Source organism: Mytilus edulis, chromosome 4 (genome assembly GCF_963676685.1).
Source record: "Mytilus edulis chromosome 4, xbMytEdul2.2, whole genome shotgun sequence".
NCBI classification, from domain to species: domain Eukaryota; kingdom Metazoa; phylum Mollusca; class Bivalvia; order Mytilida; family Mytilidae; genus Mytilus; species Mytilus edulis.
The window spans coordinates 89,342,341-89,359,142 of NC_092347.1; the positions used below are offsets into that span (position 1 = coordinate 89,342,341).

At 31.5% G+C, this 16,802-nt stretch overlaps 1 protein-coding gene across 1 annotated transcript; it reads right to left on the minus strand.

Annotated features, from left to right (window-relative positions):
* Positions 1–16,802, minus strand: LOC139520944 (protein DPCD-like). Its single transcript, XM_071314049.1, has 6 exons — positions 16,670–16,802; positions 8,648–8,728; positions 5,080–5,213; positions 3,848–3,981; positions 1,985–2,087; positions 1–403 (listed from the first exon to the last, which is right to left on the minus strand). Exons 1-6 carry the CDS (start codon positions 16,728–16,730, stop codon positions 299–301), a joined length of 618 nt encoding a protein of 205 aa, XP_071170150.1. The 5' UTR covers positions 16,731–16,802; the 3' UTR covers positions 1–298.

Here is a 16,802-nt window from a genome sequence, read left to right on the forward strand (position 1 = left end):
TCAGTGCTTATTTTTTTTTAATAAATAATACCTCCTGAGCTCATGATTAAAATCAATAATGTATAATTGCATCAACAAATGTTTTTTTGCAAAATAGATTCAGAATCAAATTAGACAGATTTGATTATACTTTAAAACAGTTATTGAAAATAAAAACAACATTGTTATTTTATATCATCGTGTCCTGATATAACTGATCTTCTTGATCCTGATTTTGGTAATATAGTTGTTGCTCCAATTTCCCAGTAATCCTGATGAATATTGCCAATTGTTTTTATCAGACATCATATTACTTCTATCAGCTGGGTGTACAATCAACATCTCCATCTTTTGCAGCTTTCATTTTCTTAATTTCTGTCTGAATTTGTTTCTCCATATCAATTATGGCTTTAGGTTTCTTGTACTGTGAAACAATAAACAGTGAGGTTAGATTGTTGAAAATTGTATAAATAAGACATGAAAGAACATTTGTTTCAACATGTTCAAGATGAATCATCAAGCGATCAAAATATCATAATTTTTCAAGATAGAACATTACAAAATTTAAATTATACAAGGACATCTGCTGACAAGACTTACATGTATCACATTGAACTGGAAATAAAACATGGTAAATTTTGATTTGATAATTTTAAACCATCTTATACAGTTGGAGACCAAACAATAACTCCATTTCAAAATGAATAAATGAATCAAACAAGCCAAATTTCGTTTTCTGTGTCTATAACAAGCAAGGCACCTTTGTCATTGGTTGTTTTGTCTTATATTTGTCTTGAATTGTGAGAACAGTACTAGTGCATTTCATAATCTACTATACAGTTAGAGTTTTGCACATTTATAGTGTTTTATAACTCTGTGACCATTCAAGGGTTGGGTTTTGAGGGTTGAAACAACCCAACGCCTTTTAAAATGGCTGTATTTGCGCCTGGTGTTGATGCTGTTCACTCTCTGGTCTATGGAAAGTTGTCTCATTGGCAATCACACAACAATTTGTCTATTTTAATAATTTAACAGTTAGTGAGATGTAATTCAATACTTTCATCCTCATACCACCCCCATTTCAGGAGCAAAAATTTTACAGTCCTGGTTGGCATAGTTTCATATTTGTTTACTGTGAGGTATAAATTATTTTCTGTTATGATTTTTTCCTATTATTGGATGTGATAATTTTCCTTCTTATCATATGTGCCCATGTTCAAATAAACTTGTAATACACCTTATCGTTAATCCCGGCTGAACCAGCCGTTTGAACTTTTGACGCATACAACAATCACTTTTCCATTGTGGCGTCAGACATTTTGTTTTATGACGTCAAAATTTTACGAGAACCTGTGTGATTTTCAGTAATGGCGGACAAATAGCGATAAGGTGTATATCAGCATCCTGAAACAACTCTTGTACTCAAAAATTTTGTTCTTTATCTAGTAATTTTGACCTTGCCCTTAAATATAATGACATTGAAATGGAAAGGGATATTTCTACTACATATCAAAATCGGAGTGGCTATTTGTCCGGCTAGCCAGGGAATTATAGAAAAATCTCTCAACTTTCACTCAAAATATGGATAACTTTATGTCAAGGGGTCGATAATTCTCTTTGACAGCTACAGACATAATAATTTTTTCAGCCAGACAAAATCCTTTATGTTAACTTAAAATGCACGAGTCAATCACTACCCAAGTTTGTTTTACAAGTAATTTCTTCTCTCTCCTGATATTTTTTTTTCTTCTTATATAACATGTATAAAAAATAAGGGATATATATGATTATTTTCTAATTATTCGTTATCCACATTGGACTATATACTAGTATAAAGAAAACAACAATTTCAATCACCAGTAACAACAATTTCAATAACCAGTAAGTATGTGTGTTCTTAAAATGTACACAATAATATACAATGTGTTACTTACTGACACAATTAGTGTATTACATGCAAGTGTGTTCATTAAATGTACACAATAATATACAATGTGTTACTTACTGAGACAATTAGTGTATTGTTTGCATGAGCTACTGATATACTGTTCTGGTCCAAAGGTATCTGTGCCCTCAGCATATCAGGAATGTCAAACTTTTTGTAATATCTACAACAACAAAAAATAAGCACATTCAAATTATTCAAAATTCAGATTTAACAGATAGTCTGAGGTCAAATTAAATATATATAACTAGCTCATATCAACAGACAAAAAAAATTAAAAAATTTTTCTTTATAATTTCTCTCTTTTTAATTTATGACAAGATCTGACTAGAAGCTTTTAGAATCTTGTAATACTCACCTGTGATTTTGATAATTATCACTGTTACAATGCATGCTCAACATTTCTGATACAATGTAGTTACTTGCAAAAAAAGTAAAAAATAAATGGGGAATGTGTCCTTGGGATAAAAATGATGCCCCCACTTGCAATTGCATATCATATAAAGTTATAAAGGGGCATTACTGATGAAAGGTAGAAGAGATGATACTCAAATTTGCACTGGATCTGAGTTTTATTGCTACAAGAATTGTGTATAAGTTAAGTTTCATAACATTTGAGCAAGGCAAACTGTCAAAATGTGGGGTTTTTTTTCAACTGTAGAAGGGCCTATATATTTATGAATACATCATATGACATAAATCACATATGGTGATTGGACCTAAAGATATGGCAAAATATTTGGACTTAATACTTGGACAGCGATATATAGATTCTTTTGCAAGGTTTCTGACTGAAACTATTGGTAGGATTGCATATCTGGACTATGGAAACTACATGTACAATAGCAATAAAAGTTTACACTTGACAAATAGGTAGGAGAACACATTTAGACAATGGGTACTTGGACAGCAATAAATGCTTCACTCGCAACCTAAACATATTGGTATGAATTTAGAATATAATACTTGAACAATGATAAGAATTCAACCTTGACCTATTGATATTGGTACAAATGTACAAATTTAAACTATAAGTAATAGTTAACCCACGAGGAAGTCAGTAAGATCACTCTATAGGCCGGAGGCAAGAGGGTGATCTAACATTGACACACCAAGTCCAAGTGGAATAACTATTTTTCATCCTAGCTGTGTCAGATTAGACCAAAAACAATTTACAATTCATGAAATATAGTTTAGAACGCCACAAAACCATTATGATATACTTTATATATTACTATTTAATGTATACCCTTTTTGACCCCAAAATTCAATGATTACATATGAAATCATGTAAACTGGCCGCACTGTCCAATCGGCCCACACTAGATCACCCCACTCTTGTTAGACTCGCCCCACTTTTACAAAGTGTAAATTGAACAATCAGTCTGACATTTACTCACTCATTTACAAAAAGGATTTAAACCCCACTGAATATAGGTTTGCCAACTCGCCCCACTTACAAAAAAAAATCTTGCTTCCTTTAAGTATGTTAAATTACTGATAGTTGGTATCCAGTCGTCCTGGTGTAGTGGTATGTGTCTGGGGTTTATATGCTAAAGGTCTTCGGTTCAAATCACAGCATAGACACTGGATTTTATGTAAATTTTGATAGAAAGAAAGTCTTTTCTGTATAATTAATTATAAGTTTTATAGTTGATTTGACATTCCCGCCAAAATGTTACAGAACAAAGGAAAGCATGCAAAACAAAGAAACTCAAGCTGGGGTGATCTAGTAGGGGTGATTCGGCTTAATCACCCCTGTTAGAACAAAGGAGCAGGGATGTAAATACTTGAACAGTGGTAAGTGTTCATGACTGGATCACATACTAGGGGTACACATCTGGAATAAATACTAAGACAGTAATGTTGTTTTTCAGATTTGACCTGCAGGTCAAGGTAGCCAGTAAGACTGTACCAACTTACTTTTTATTAGTTGTTCTAATCACAATATTTTTCTTATCTTCATCAACAGTTACCATGTAAGTCTCAATAGGAAAGGGTAGGTTTCTCACTCTGCCTATAAATGCTGTACTACTATCTTTTCTCACAAATATTGGCTGTAAAAAACTAAATGTGTTAAAAAAAAACAAACTTTAAGTTCAGGTACCATTAACCATTATCAAATCAGTTAATTTATCATTTAAAATCATATAAATGGAGACACAGATAATGCCCTTGATTGCATATAACATAATAAAAGGACATAACTTAAGAAAAGTGACAAAGTCTAATTTGATCTGAGTTTTGTGGTGATAAGCATTGTGTATAAGTTTCATAACATTTCAATTTAGTTGACCCAATGAAGCAAAATAAATTTAGAGAAAGAAAACTAACTTTATGATGTACATATACATATAGACACAGATGGCCAAGTATAACACTCAAGGCCCACTCTGCTGTGCAAGACGCTTAAAAATAACATTAATCATATTCATTGAAAATAAGGGGATGTGGTATGATTGCAAAAGATAAACCTATTCCAGTAGAGACCACTTGAGTATATGTAAGTAACTATTGATCACTGTGCAGCTTTCAACAATGAGCAAAACACATACCATATTAGTAAGCTATAAAAGACCAAAACATTACAAAATGTAAAATAATTCAAGAGCAGACGACCTGATTTTAACCAAATTAGAAGAAGAAAAATATGACAGACAGCAGCCTACCACACACACAGAATTACTGGCTGCACTCTTTGAACAGACATATATTTGAAGAAACAAAAACAGTAAAAGATTCCATAAAGGATATACAAATTTTAACTAGGTGAATTTATTTCATAAAAATAACCCGTTGATCTTTTTAAATTAAAAATATATTGCACTGGCTAATATTATTTTCTTATTCTTGTTAAAATTTGTATATCCTTTATGGAATCTTTAACTGGTTTTTTTTTCAAGCAGCAGAATTTCCATTATGACAGGTTTAAAAGAGTTCTATGATCTGCCAGTATTGTTGTTGCAATTTTTTTTTCTTTTTAGTTTTTATCACTTAGTTTTTTTAATCTAATAATTCATGACAGCTATTAATTAATAAAAGTATTAATAATACCAGCAGATAGATTTCTAAAATCAGCTTCATTCTCTCACCTTTAAATGAATTATCTTAAGAGTCCAGCAGATTTAAGAAATTCAACAGCTCAACCTACTTACATTAGAGAGACTTTCCATGAGGCCAGCAGATTCTAGATTCCTTGGAGCTAACTGTTCACCTATTTCATACTCCCATTGTTCAGAGGTCTGTTTAGTGGCAAAACTGTTGTTCAGCTTCTTTCTCCATTTTCTAACTGTTATGGAAAGAAAAGTTTTATTCAGGCTTATTTCTAAGAATTTATAGACATTCTATTATAGGATTAAATGCCTTTTTCAAGGAATTTATTGGTGTATAAACTAAACCAATTCACTCAAAAACAAATAAGTCCAAAGGACTTTTATGATATGTTTGTGAGTGATTTGGTACAGTTTATACACCAATGAATTCCTTTAAAAAGGCATTTTATCCTTATAATTCTTTAAAATTGGAGATAAGGAAATTATATTTACACACTCTTAATCTCAGCTATCATGCGTAAATTGTATTTTTTTGTGTCATTGGTTAGGCCTAGCGATGAATATATTTGTTGGTAAACGCAAAATATGTACTCCATGAAATTTGCAATTTGATACAAAATAAACTACAACCAGATGCTCAGCAGGGCGCAACTGTATACAACCACAGAGGTCGAAACCCTGAACAGTTGGGGCAAGTATGGACACAATATTTAAGCTTGATACAGCTCTGAATTTGGATTGTGATTAAATAGTTGACACAACGTAGGTTTCTGAATGTGGTCCAAGAACTTAAACTTAAAAACTTGAACATTATAAATTGGACATACCTACATTTTGTATTATGGTCCAATATCCAGAATCTAAATACATGGTTAGATTCAGCATATTATAGAACACCAAGAATTCAATTTTTGATGAAATCAAATAATGTTCAATTTTAGACCCTTTAGACCTCAATGTGGACCAATTTGATAACCGGGCCATAATATTAAAAATCTAAATACATGGCTAGATTCAGCATATTGAAGAACCCCATATATTCAATTTTTGTTGAAATCAAACAAAGTTTGATTTTTGACCCTTTGGGCCTTAATGTAGTCCAATCTGAAAATGGGACAATACTGTGCAATTGAATATTTCTTGCTATTGCGCAAAACTGTGCAATTGAAAATTTCTTGCTATTGCTCAATATTGTGCAATTAGATATTTCTTGCTATTGCGCAATACTGTGCAATTGAAGATTTCTTGCTATTGAGCAATACTGTGCAATTGACAATTTCTTGCTATTGCACAATACTGTGCAATTGAAGATTTCTTGCTATTGCGCAATACTGTGCAATAGAAAATTTCTTGCTATTGCACAATACTTAATATAATAATTTTGGACCCCGATTAGGACCAACTTGAAAAACACTGTGTATCATCGTACAGCGGATATAGGTACTAACCAAGCAGGCGTGAGCGGTTTTGATCTTACACGGTAACGAAAATCTTTATTTTGTTGACATAATATCAATGTGTACTTCAATCTAAACATAATTGCTGTTTTCAGAAATGATTTGGTCGTAGGTTGATGATAAGAGATGTCTCATTATTTTCCCAAAACAAGAGGGATTACTAAAACATTGTACAAGCATGTGCAAATACTTGTCAAAGAAGTTGGCCCTCGTCTCATCCAATATAATTCTATATTCATTGCAACTCTTTTTCTGATAGAAGGTCAATGTGTGTGTGTAATAAGAATAGCTGTTTCAAAAATTGGCATTGAAATCTTTCATACCTATGTTATTTTTCGATATCTTATCCCTAAAGAAGCGTTGTGTACGGTGTTTAGATGACCACATAAATCCGTATGTACGGAGCATAGTTAAGTTGTTGTACACCGTACACAAAAACTTTATTTTCATACTCGTTTATTACCCAAAAAGTTTCAAGGAATGAGAAATCACAGGTAGGTTTATGATTGGTACTATTACTTTTGCCCTGTATAATTAGGTTTCTTTCAGATAAAAGATGTAAATGTCTCAACAAACTATTTGCGCATGTTCAAGTTAATTGTTCTTATTAGAATATCAAAGTTGTTTTATGAATAGGAAAAAATCGATGCGAAAATTATTTGGGAGCAGGAATTTCAAATGTTGAGAGATGTACTTTGAATATTGATAAGGAAAAACAAAGATTTTCGTAACCGTGTAAGGTCAAAATCGATCATGCCCGCTTGGTTAGTACCTATATCCGGTGTACTGATGATACACGGTGAAAACTGGGCCCATAATCGAAAATCTAAGTACATTCAGCATATCAAAGAACCCCAAGATTTATTTTTTGTTAAAATCAAGCTAAGTTTAATTTTGGACCCTTTGGACCTCAATGTAGACCAATTTAAAAACAGGACAAGAAAAATGCTTGTTTGGGACCTGTTTTTGGCCCCTAATTCCTAAACTGTTGGGACTAAAACTCCCAAAATCAATCCCAACCTTCCTTTTGTGGTCATAGACCTAATGTTAAAATTTCATAGATTTCAGTTTACTTATACTAAAGTTAGAGTGCAAAAACCAAATGTCTTCGGACAACGACGACAAAGGACGACGCCAACGTGATACCAATATACGACCAAATGCGGTCGTATAAAAACTCTTAAAATCATTCAAACAAATGTTTCAATTAAACGATTAACGCAAAGTTGAAATAAATTTTGTTAGAGTCAATCTGTATTGTGTCATTATTGCCACAATCTTGTTTACCATGCTTACAAAAAGAAGTTTGGTCAACGTCGTCTATTGAAAAATATAAGTCAAGAACAACTTCGGGAAGTCCTTTCGACCAATAATACATGTATCAACACATTTCCTGATATGCAAATTATAAAAGAATTATTGTATGATACACAAAAGTGATAACAGGATTATGTATTTTTCTATAAATCTCCAGAAACAGTAAAACTATGCAAAACTCTTTGTTAAATGGCTATAGTTGCATGCATATAAATGTATGATTCAAATCATGAATAAAAGAAGATGTGGGGTATTTTGTTTCAAAATAACTTGACTCTTATAGTATTTTTTAGATTTTTCAGATGAATTCTAATTGTCATATTTTGTTATTTAGTTATGGGGCATTATGTTGAAGACAGATAGTCAAATTACTATGAAAAAAAACAATTAGGTCTGTGTTTTATGTTGTGGTTCATAAAAAAAATCTTTCTTTTCAATGGCCAACAACAAACATTCATAAACTATTGACACAGAGTTATGTTTGCCTTTATATAATTATTTGATAGTTAATTAATACAAATGCAGAAATTAAAATGGTAATACATTAACATGTAAACAATACAAAACATTCAAAGTCAATGATCCATGACTTAAAACAAATAACTCATTAATACCCATGCATGTGTAGGGATATTGGCTTCATTATTTTGCCAACTTTTGACCTCCAAATGATCGAAAAAAATCCTTACAAGCCAAAATGGTTCAATATAAAATCTGACATAATCATGACAAAAAAGGAAAATTTATTGTAAAGGACTATTAACGCAAGCACTTGGGAACAGGATGTGGATAAAAAAAAATCATTATCATCATGTTCAGTATACATGAACCTTTCTGTCAGAACAGGGGTACAATATAATAAGAAATAAGTTTCATGTTCCCTGCAATACATGTACCTAATAATTCATCTGTTCTGACATCATACTCCTCAGCCATCTCACCACCATCAGGAAATGTAAAATGCACCTTTTTTCTTCCTGAAATAGTTATAAAAGTATGTATACATAAATATCAGTATGCTGAAATTACATTTATATGATGATTATGTTATAAATTGTCATCCAATATTCTTTGTAGTGTAACTATATTTATATACCTTACTATAGATGACTGTACATGTCTTATACAATGTTAAAATTGAGAATGTAGAAATAAAATTGAAAGTCCTCTATTACTTGGAATGAGAAATCAAGTCACAGTGGAACACAACAGCCAAAACAAATTCACCTTTAGAGGCAAATAAAATATAAAATAAACCAATGTGTTCATATTCTTATCTATAGGTACTAACAGTCAAAAATCACGACAGCCTTTTCAGATATCATATGACTTTCAACATGTTTGACAGAAACAAACTACATGTATTTTTTTTCACTTCCCTTCTGAATTCATTTTTTTTTGCATCATAAAGCTTACAATCAACCATTTTAAAAATCAAAGTCCCCTAAAAATAGTTATTTTTTTACAAAAATATGAGTGATAAAAGGAAAAATTAAAAATCATACTCAAATCAGAAAAAATATTTGTAGACTGTAAATGATAGGATAATGTAAAACAAAGAAAGATAACTCTAAATTTTCATGATTTGTGTTCAAAATTAAGAAAATAAAATCTTTTATACATTAGGCAATTTCTGAGTTACATCAAGTCATAAAGATTGCATGATTATTCATTAGATAATATGCTCTTAAGTTGACCATAAATGGTACATGTACACATTGCAGGAGGGTCAATTTGGGTTGATATAACATGGTCCTGAAATATCATGCTCACATGATGGTTGATTCTAAATTTCAGAACGGCTTATAATGGAGTTCCTGAGAAAATGCTACATACATTTCATGTATGACCTTTATGCAAAAGAATAAGTTTTTAGTAAACAGGAAGAGGATGGGAAGGAATCTGAAAATGCATTCCACAGTATTACAACAGTGGTCAACTTTTTTACACTCAAATAAAATAATAATTGTGCTATTTTTAATTAAATAAAAATATATAATTGGCGACTGGAGATATAAGAAATAGAGCTTTATACTGTTCGAATTATTTCAGTTCTTTACATACAGCTAATGATACAACTTGTTATGAATTTTATAACATAACAATGCATTCTGATTGGTTCCTTTATATACTTGTGATTTAAAGAATTTTAAGTTTTTCATTCTACCATCGATAGCCGGAAACTAATGCATACCAATTACTTATAACCAGTTTCAGAATAAACTGAGAGAATTACTTTGTAAAATTGGGTTAAATCCAAAATTATTTTCTTCCCATAGTTTCCGAAGACTAGAGGTGGAGCAACATTGGCATCGAAAGCAGGGGTTTCTCCTAGTTTTATCCAATTGATGGGTGATTGGAAAAGCAATTGCTATACTAAATATGTTGTCAGTTCTTTGTCTGATAAAATCAATGTAGCGGAACAAATTAAAGACTTTGTTTTAAAATAAAATTTGCTCTTTATAGATTTTAGGTCTACTCTGGTGTGCAATTCCATAGCAAAGCATGTTAAAACTATTAGAAGGTGTCACTTGCAAGCCTTTCCTGGAGCAAATATTTGACATGATCAATTTGCTTAATTGTGCAACAATTCATGTAAATTATGATATAATTCTGATGCATGTAAGAACCAACAATGTTGGTACCTATAAGGTTGCTGATTTTGATATAGCCTATAATGTGCTTATATTTATCTCTACAATTGAGAAATTAGTTAAGCCACATACTGTAATAGTTATGTCAGCAATTATTCCATGTTTACTTGATTTTCAGAATACAAGTTATTGTGTCACCACTATTAATTCTAGATTAAGAAGTTTATGCTTTAAACGTGTTCAGTTTGTAGCTACTTATAAACTTTTTTTAAGTTTGGGATGCCAGTTTGTGAACTTTATTCACCCATCTGTAAGTTACATTTGATTTATTTTGTAATTTAAAGTTAACAAATTTTTTTGTTCAAGTATTGTCTAATAATTTGTTAAACAAGATGATGTTAAGTCTCATCTTGTTACTGTAAAACAGAAGGAGCAATTTTATTCTGTGCCTTACAGTAGTGGGTGATTGTATATATCCTTAAGGGAACATTTTGTGTTCTGGTCAATTTTGTGAGAAAGATCTAACCATTCATGTCAGTGGTATTGTTTGATATCTGACCATTCATGTCGGTATTATTAGGTCTTTCCACTTTTCTGTGGAAAGACCTATTGTTTTTCTTCTGATTTTTTTTTCTTTTTTTTTCTGCCTATAAATTTTGTTTTTGCGATAAATATTTGTTTTGCAATATGTCGCTTAGATATTTGGTATATGATATCGAACAGTTTATGCGCTTTTGAAATTTACCCTGCGTAACCAAATACTTTTCTTTGTAGGAGTTATCTCCCCAAACATTGTTTTCCTTGTGTCCACTACTTCTTCGCAACCGTAAAAGATTACGACAAATTTATTTATAAAATTGCTCTTTATTTCCTTCGCATGATTTGTCCTATTTTAACCGAAGCAATATGAACGCTCCATATGAGAGTTATTTCCCCTTATGCATGTGATATAAGTGATATGCATTTCTATCTTGTAAACCATAAGTAATAGAGACCTAGGATCTTTTGATTTGAGGTCCTTGGTCCAAAAAAAATGAAAATGAGGTCAAGGTCAAAGGTCAAGGTCATATTCTAAATTTTGAATTTGGCTTATTTCCACTTATTCCCCAAAACCGTATAAGATATCGACAAATTATTTTTACTAAATTGTTAGTTGCGACATGTCGTAATATGTAAATTTTGATTGCAAGGGTAAGTTGAACCTAAAAGAGTTTTCTCCCCTCTTCAGGGCTTTCCATTGAAGCCGGTAGCCGGCGGAAATCCGCCGCTTACGGTGGCTTCAAGTGCCGGCTACTTTACTGACAAAAATATAAATTCAAAAAGAAAAAAAAAATCTTTTTCAAATGTTTACAGGCAGCCGAGAGACGTATTGTCGCAAAGTCGCGGTCACGATAAACAAGGATGAAAAGTCAGTGTTTACCTTGGGCTAAATATAGTTCACATTCAGGTCCCTGATTGGTTGTCTATTTAAAGTCAGAATGCATCGTTTCTTTTCAAAGATAACAAGAGAGACGTTCCGGTGGTCATTGAATGATAACAATAGAGATGTTCCGATGGTCATTAACTCGTTGGCTTTTTTTTGGCTTGATTAAACGTGAAGACAATCAGATAGGATGACAATCTTATGTTATGGAATAATATTAGTCAAATTAAAGAAAGTGTAGTAGATCATATTGTTCAGAATCTGGAAAACAGTATCTTTTGAAGTTCATTTTTCAAAGCCCACGTGGTGTTCAGAGAATCAAGGTCAAAAACGAAAGTAGAATATTGTCGACTCGACCTCAAATAAATAACATTTCCAAATGATTTATGTATCCGACTTATTGAACAGTTTACAACAACAAAAAAGAGAAAATCAGAGGACATATAAATTTTCTGTCAATGCTTGAGAAATAATTGTATGATTTAAATACGCGTAACAGTCTTTAGAGAGAAAAGGGGGTCGATCATTTGTTTACAAATGCACGTAGTTATGCAAAATAAATCGATCAAGATTTCTAACAAACCGGATGATTATTTAAATAAAACTCCGTTAAAAGTAAATGAATTTTAAGCATAAGGTAATGAAAATAAAAAAACTAACATAAAAAAAAATGAAATTTCTTTGAGTTTTTTTTTTCTTTCTTTAATTTCATACATAAAAAAATGGTCATTTGAAAGATGAAATTAGGTGCCAGGAGATTGCGAGAATGCAGGATTTTGCTCTATTTATGCCAGAGCTTCTGGGGGCCTTGAGCGGCCCCCAGACCCCCTGCCGTAAGGCACCAAGCTTACAGCTTGGTGGGCGTCCGGCTTCGCCGAACGCATGTTACAGCCGCCTATAATTTTAATTGAGCCTTCTACTTCAATTTCAATGGAAAGCCCTGCCTCTTGTATTTTAAAATACGTGTATGGTGATATAGCTCATTAACCAAATATAATTAAGACCTATGGTCTTTTGATTTGAGGTCCTTGGTTTAAGATCTTGAAATTGATCTCACTGTCATAGCTTAATTTGACGTTCTAGATTTTGACCTTTACTTTTACCTCATATGTATACGTCATAAAGCCATGAGACTTTGGGCAAAAGGTATCAAACCATTTAACCTTGAAAAAAAACAACCGGAAGTAGCTATTTTTTGTACTTTATTAATCATGTTAATATAAAAGTATATAGAACCAGATGTTTTTGGAATCAGTGTCAAGAAAATATTCAAATATAATCAGAAGTAACATTTTTTAAACCAGAAGTAACAAATTATCTTCCTTATTTGAAAAATATTGTATAGAAACCATATATTTTTGGAATCAGTGTACAATAAGCTATCATTTGGCGATTGAAATGACATTTTAAACTTAATTTTACAACTTTCATATTAAAATTGAGAATGGAAATGGGGAATGTGTCAAAGAGACAACAACCCTACCAAATAAAAAACAACAACAGAGGGTCACCAACAGGTCTTCAATGTAGCGAGAAATTCCGCCACCCAGAGGCGTCCTTCAGCTGGCCCCTAAACAAATATATACTAGTCCAGTGATAATGAACGCCATACTAATTTCCAAATTGTACACAAGGAACTAAAATTAAAATAATACAAGACTAACAAAGGCCAGAGGCTCCTGACTTGGGACAGGCGCAAAAATGCGGCGGGGTTAAACATGTTTGTGAGATCTCAACCCTCCCCCTATACCTCTAACCAATGTAGCAAAGTAAACGCATAACAATACGCACATTAAAATTCAGTTCAAGAGAAGTCCGAGTCTGATGTCAGAAGATGTAATCAAAGAAAATAAACAAAATGACAATAATACATAAATAACAACAGACTTCTAGCAGTTAACTGACATGCCAGCTCCAGACTTCAATTAAACTGACTGAAAGATTATGATTTCATCATATGAACATCAGGCACAATCCTTCCCGTTAGGGGTTTAGTATCATACCATCATAACATATATGAGAAGAACATAACCCGTGTCATGCCAACAACTGTTTTTAGAATAAATGCGTTTAGTTCCGATGCAAAGACATTATCAGTGACTCAATATTAACGCCAAAATATGCAATCTTTAATGACTTGACAACAGTATCGTAATTATATCCCTTCTTAATAAGTCTATTCAAAGGTTTTGTAAGTTTCTGAGGTGAATACTGACACCTTTGTGCTTTATAAAGAATATTTCCATAAAAAATTGGATGTAAAATACCTGAACGTGTTAGAAGTCTGCATGTTGAGCTATATTTACGAATGATGTCTTTATACCGATGATAAAATTTAGTAAATGTTTTGACTAGTTTGTGATATCGAAAACCCTGGTGTAATAATTTTTCAGTAATACATAAATTTCTTTCGTTAAAATCTAAAACATTGTTAAATACATTGTTTTTGGTGGAAAGACCTTCAATTGTTCTGGATAAGGTTTTTAATTATATTTTGTATTTGTTAGAAATATTTGACCAATCATGTCAGTGATATTTTTTGATTTCTGACCATTCATGTCAGGGATATTTTGTGATTTCTGACCAATCATGTCAGTGATATTTTGTGATTTCTAACCATTCATGTTAGTCCTATAATATAAGACTCTGAAGGTTCATATCATTTACATTCAACGTTTTTTATTGGATATTTTTTTTTTACTATCAATGTTGAACCTCCAATAAAAAATGTTGAATGGAAATGATATGAACCTTCAGAGTCTTATATTATAGGACTACATTCATGTCAGTATTTTCATTATTTTTGTTTTCATTCTTATAAGGGTATATTAATAAAGGTGAAACATGGCTTTAGATGAGCCCTGTAACTTAAATAGCTTTTAAATTTTGTTTAGTATCAATCAATGTGCTTTGGTTACTGTTTGGCCTTTGGGGTTTTGGTGCTGAACATTGATTGAATTAACTTCAACGTCTATTATTAATTTTTCATATGAAATTGTACTAATTTGCCAAAATTAAATTAAATGTTTATTTTAATTCGTTTTAATTCTTACTGAGAATTTATTTAGTGTTGCTTTGCATCCAGTCATCTCATATATGTGTTATATATCTGCATCTATTTACTTCAAAAGATCAAATTGCGCTATTTTTAATTAAATAGACAATAATAGTGCATTGACTTGACATATCAACGATATAAGGATAAGGCTTAGAAACGGGGAAATGCGAGGCTGTGCCGAGTCCTTATATCGTTGACATGTCAAGTCAATGCACTATTATTGTCTTTATACTGCAATCTAAAAAAAAAAAAACATTTTCAATTGTTGTTTATTGTGTTAATGTTATTTTTTTTTATTTTTAAATAAAAATATTGGGAAAAATCCCCCTTTAAAAAGGCCTCATATCACACAGACGGAGAAATATAAAACACGATGAAATATACATCATTACCGCAATCAATGGTGAATGAATTCGTTGCAGACTAAAACATCAACAATAAACATAAAACATAATGATTTATAGGTTGCAAACAAAAAAATATTAAAAAGTGAAATATGTTTTTTCCGAAAATTGCAAAAGAAACAAGTTTGAGTCGTTAAACGCATCGTTGTTTACATTGAAAACAAGAACAGGTTGAAGAGGTCGTATGAATAATTAAACATAATTTCGACAATTTCTATTTAAATATTCATGAGGAAAAGTGATATCAGGTCAGTGACTGTATATGACATAGAAATATACGGTCAACGCATTTTGACTGCTCAAATAGAACGAGTGCAGCATAATTAAAAATATTTAATTGGCGACTGAAGATATAAGAAATAGACTATATACTGTTCAAATTATTTCGTTTTTTTACATACAGCTAATGATACAACTTGTTATGAATTTTATAACATAACAATGCATTTTGATTGGTTCCTTTATAATTATACTTGTGATTTAAAGAATTTTAAGTTTTTCATTCTGCTGTCGATAGCCGACAACTAACCCTCCCATTATTTATCCCACCCAATATTTATAATCAGTAGTTTCAGTCTCATTTTCTATGGAAGTTGTTTTTTTCAGCGTATGTTCCTTGCTGATGTTACCGTGGATATATACGAATTTACAATATAATTGACTGATTAAAGGACGTTGGAGCAACATAGTTTATAACCGATAATTTGGATTCGGATTAATTCACAATGCTGTAGATGTCAGATTTATGGTTACTCGCTGGATATAGACGTGCGATCAAATTGTCGTTGATGAATGGTGCTGAACATTAATTGAATTAACTTTAACATCTATTATTGTTTTTTCATATGAAATTGTAATAATTTGCCAAAATTAAATGTTTTATTTTAATTCTTTTTAATTCTTACTGAGCATTTATTTAGTGTTGCTTTGCATCCAGTCGTCTCATATGTTTTATATATCTGCGTCTTTTTACTTCGAAAGAGCAAATTTTATAATGGAACATTCAATTCTTAAAAAACCCTAAACACCAAATTACTGAAAAATTACCAAAATAAGCATGTCAGACCTTATATTTTTATTGTTGCAAAAGATAGGGCCTGCATTTGTACTTTCATCATGTTCATGAATGATATATGAAATTTTCTAATTTCTGAAGGTAAAACAGGTATAAATTTAATTCAAGACATAGATCAGCATTAAAGTCAATGGGAGAATTTTTTTTACTGAATTTACACTGAGACTTCTATAACTGTTATTACTATAACTGTTATAGTAGTCTCAGATTTACATAGATATAGGAAGATGTGGTGTGTACAGGTGTACATTTGAACACAACTGCAGGTAAACAAAAGCATTATCAAAGTGGGTCATTTCCTTATAAGTTATATTAAAATGTATGTCCTATGATATTCTTCCATGTTGCAAGTTTCCAAGCTTACCATCTTGTAGGAGACAAGTTTTTTGTGCACTTCGAAGTTTCTCGATCCATGTGTTCGCCATATTGTTTATAGTAACACGAAAGACTTATAAACAAGGGAAATAACCTACAATGATAAAATAAAAACACAAAAT

What these genes read in the sequence shown, in the direction of transcription:
- LOC139520944 (XM_071314049.1), bottom strand. Translation starts at nt 16,730, where the DNA reads ATGGCGAACACATGGATCGAGAAACTTCGAAGTGCACAAAAAACTTGT. An exon ending in CAGAACAGATGAATTATTAG is followed by an intron (nt 5,214 to 8,647) that starts GTACATGTATTG and finishes TTTCCATAACAG; the next exon opens with TTAGAAAATGGAGAAAGAAG. An exon ending in ACAATACACTAATTGTCTCA is followed by an intron (nt 404 to 1,984) that starts GTAAGTAACACA and finishes ATTGTTTCACAG; the next exon opens with TACAAGAAACCTAAAGCCAT.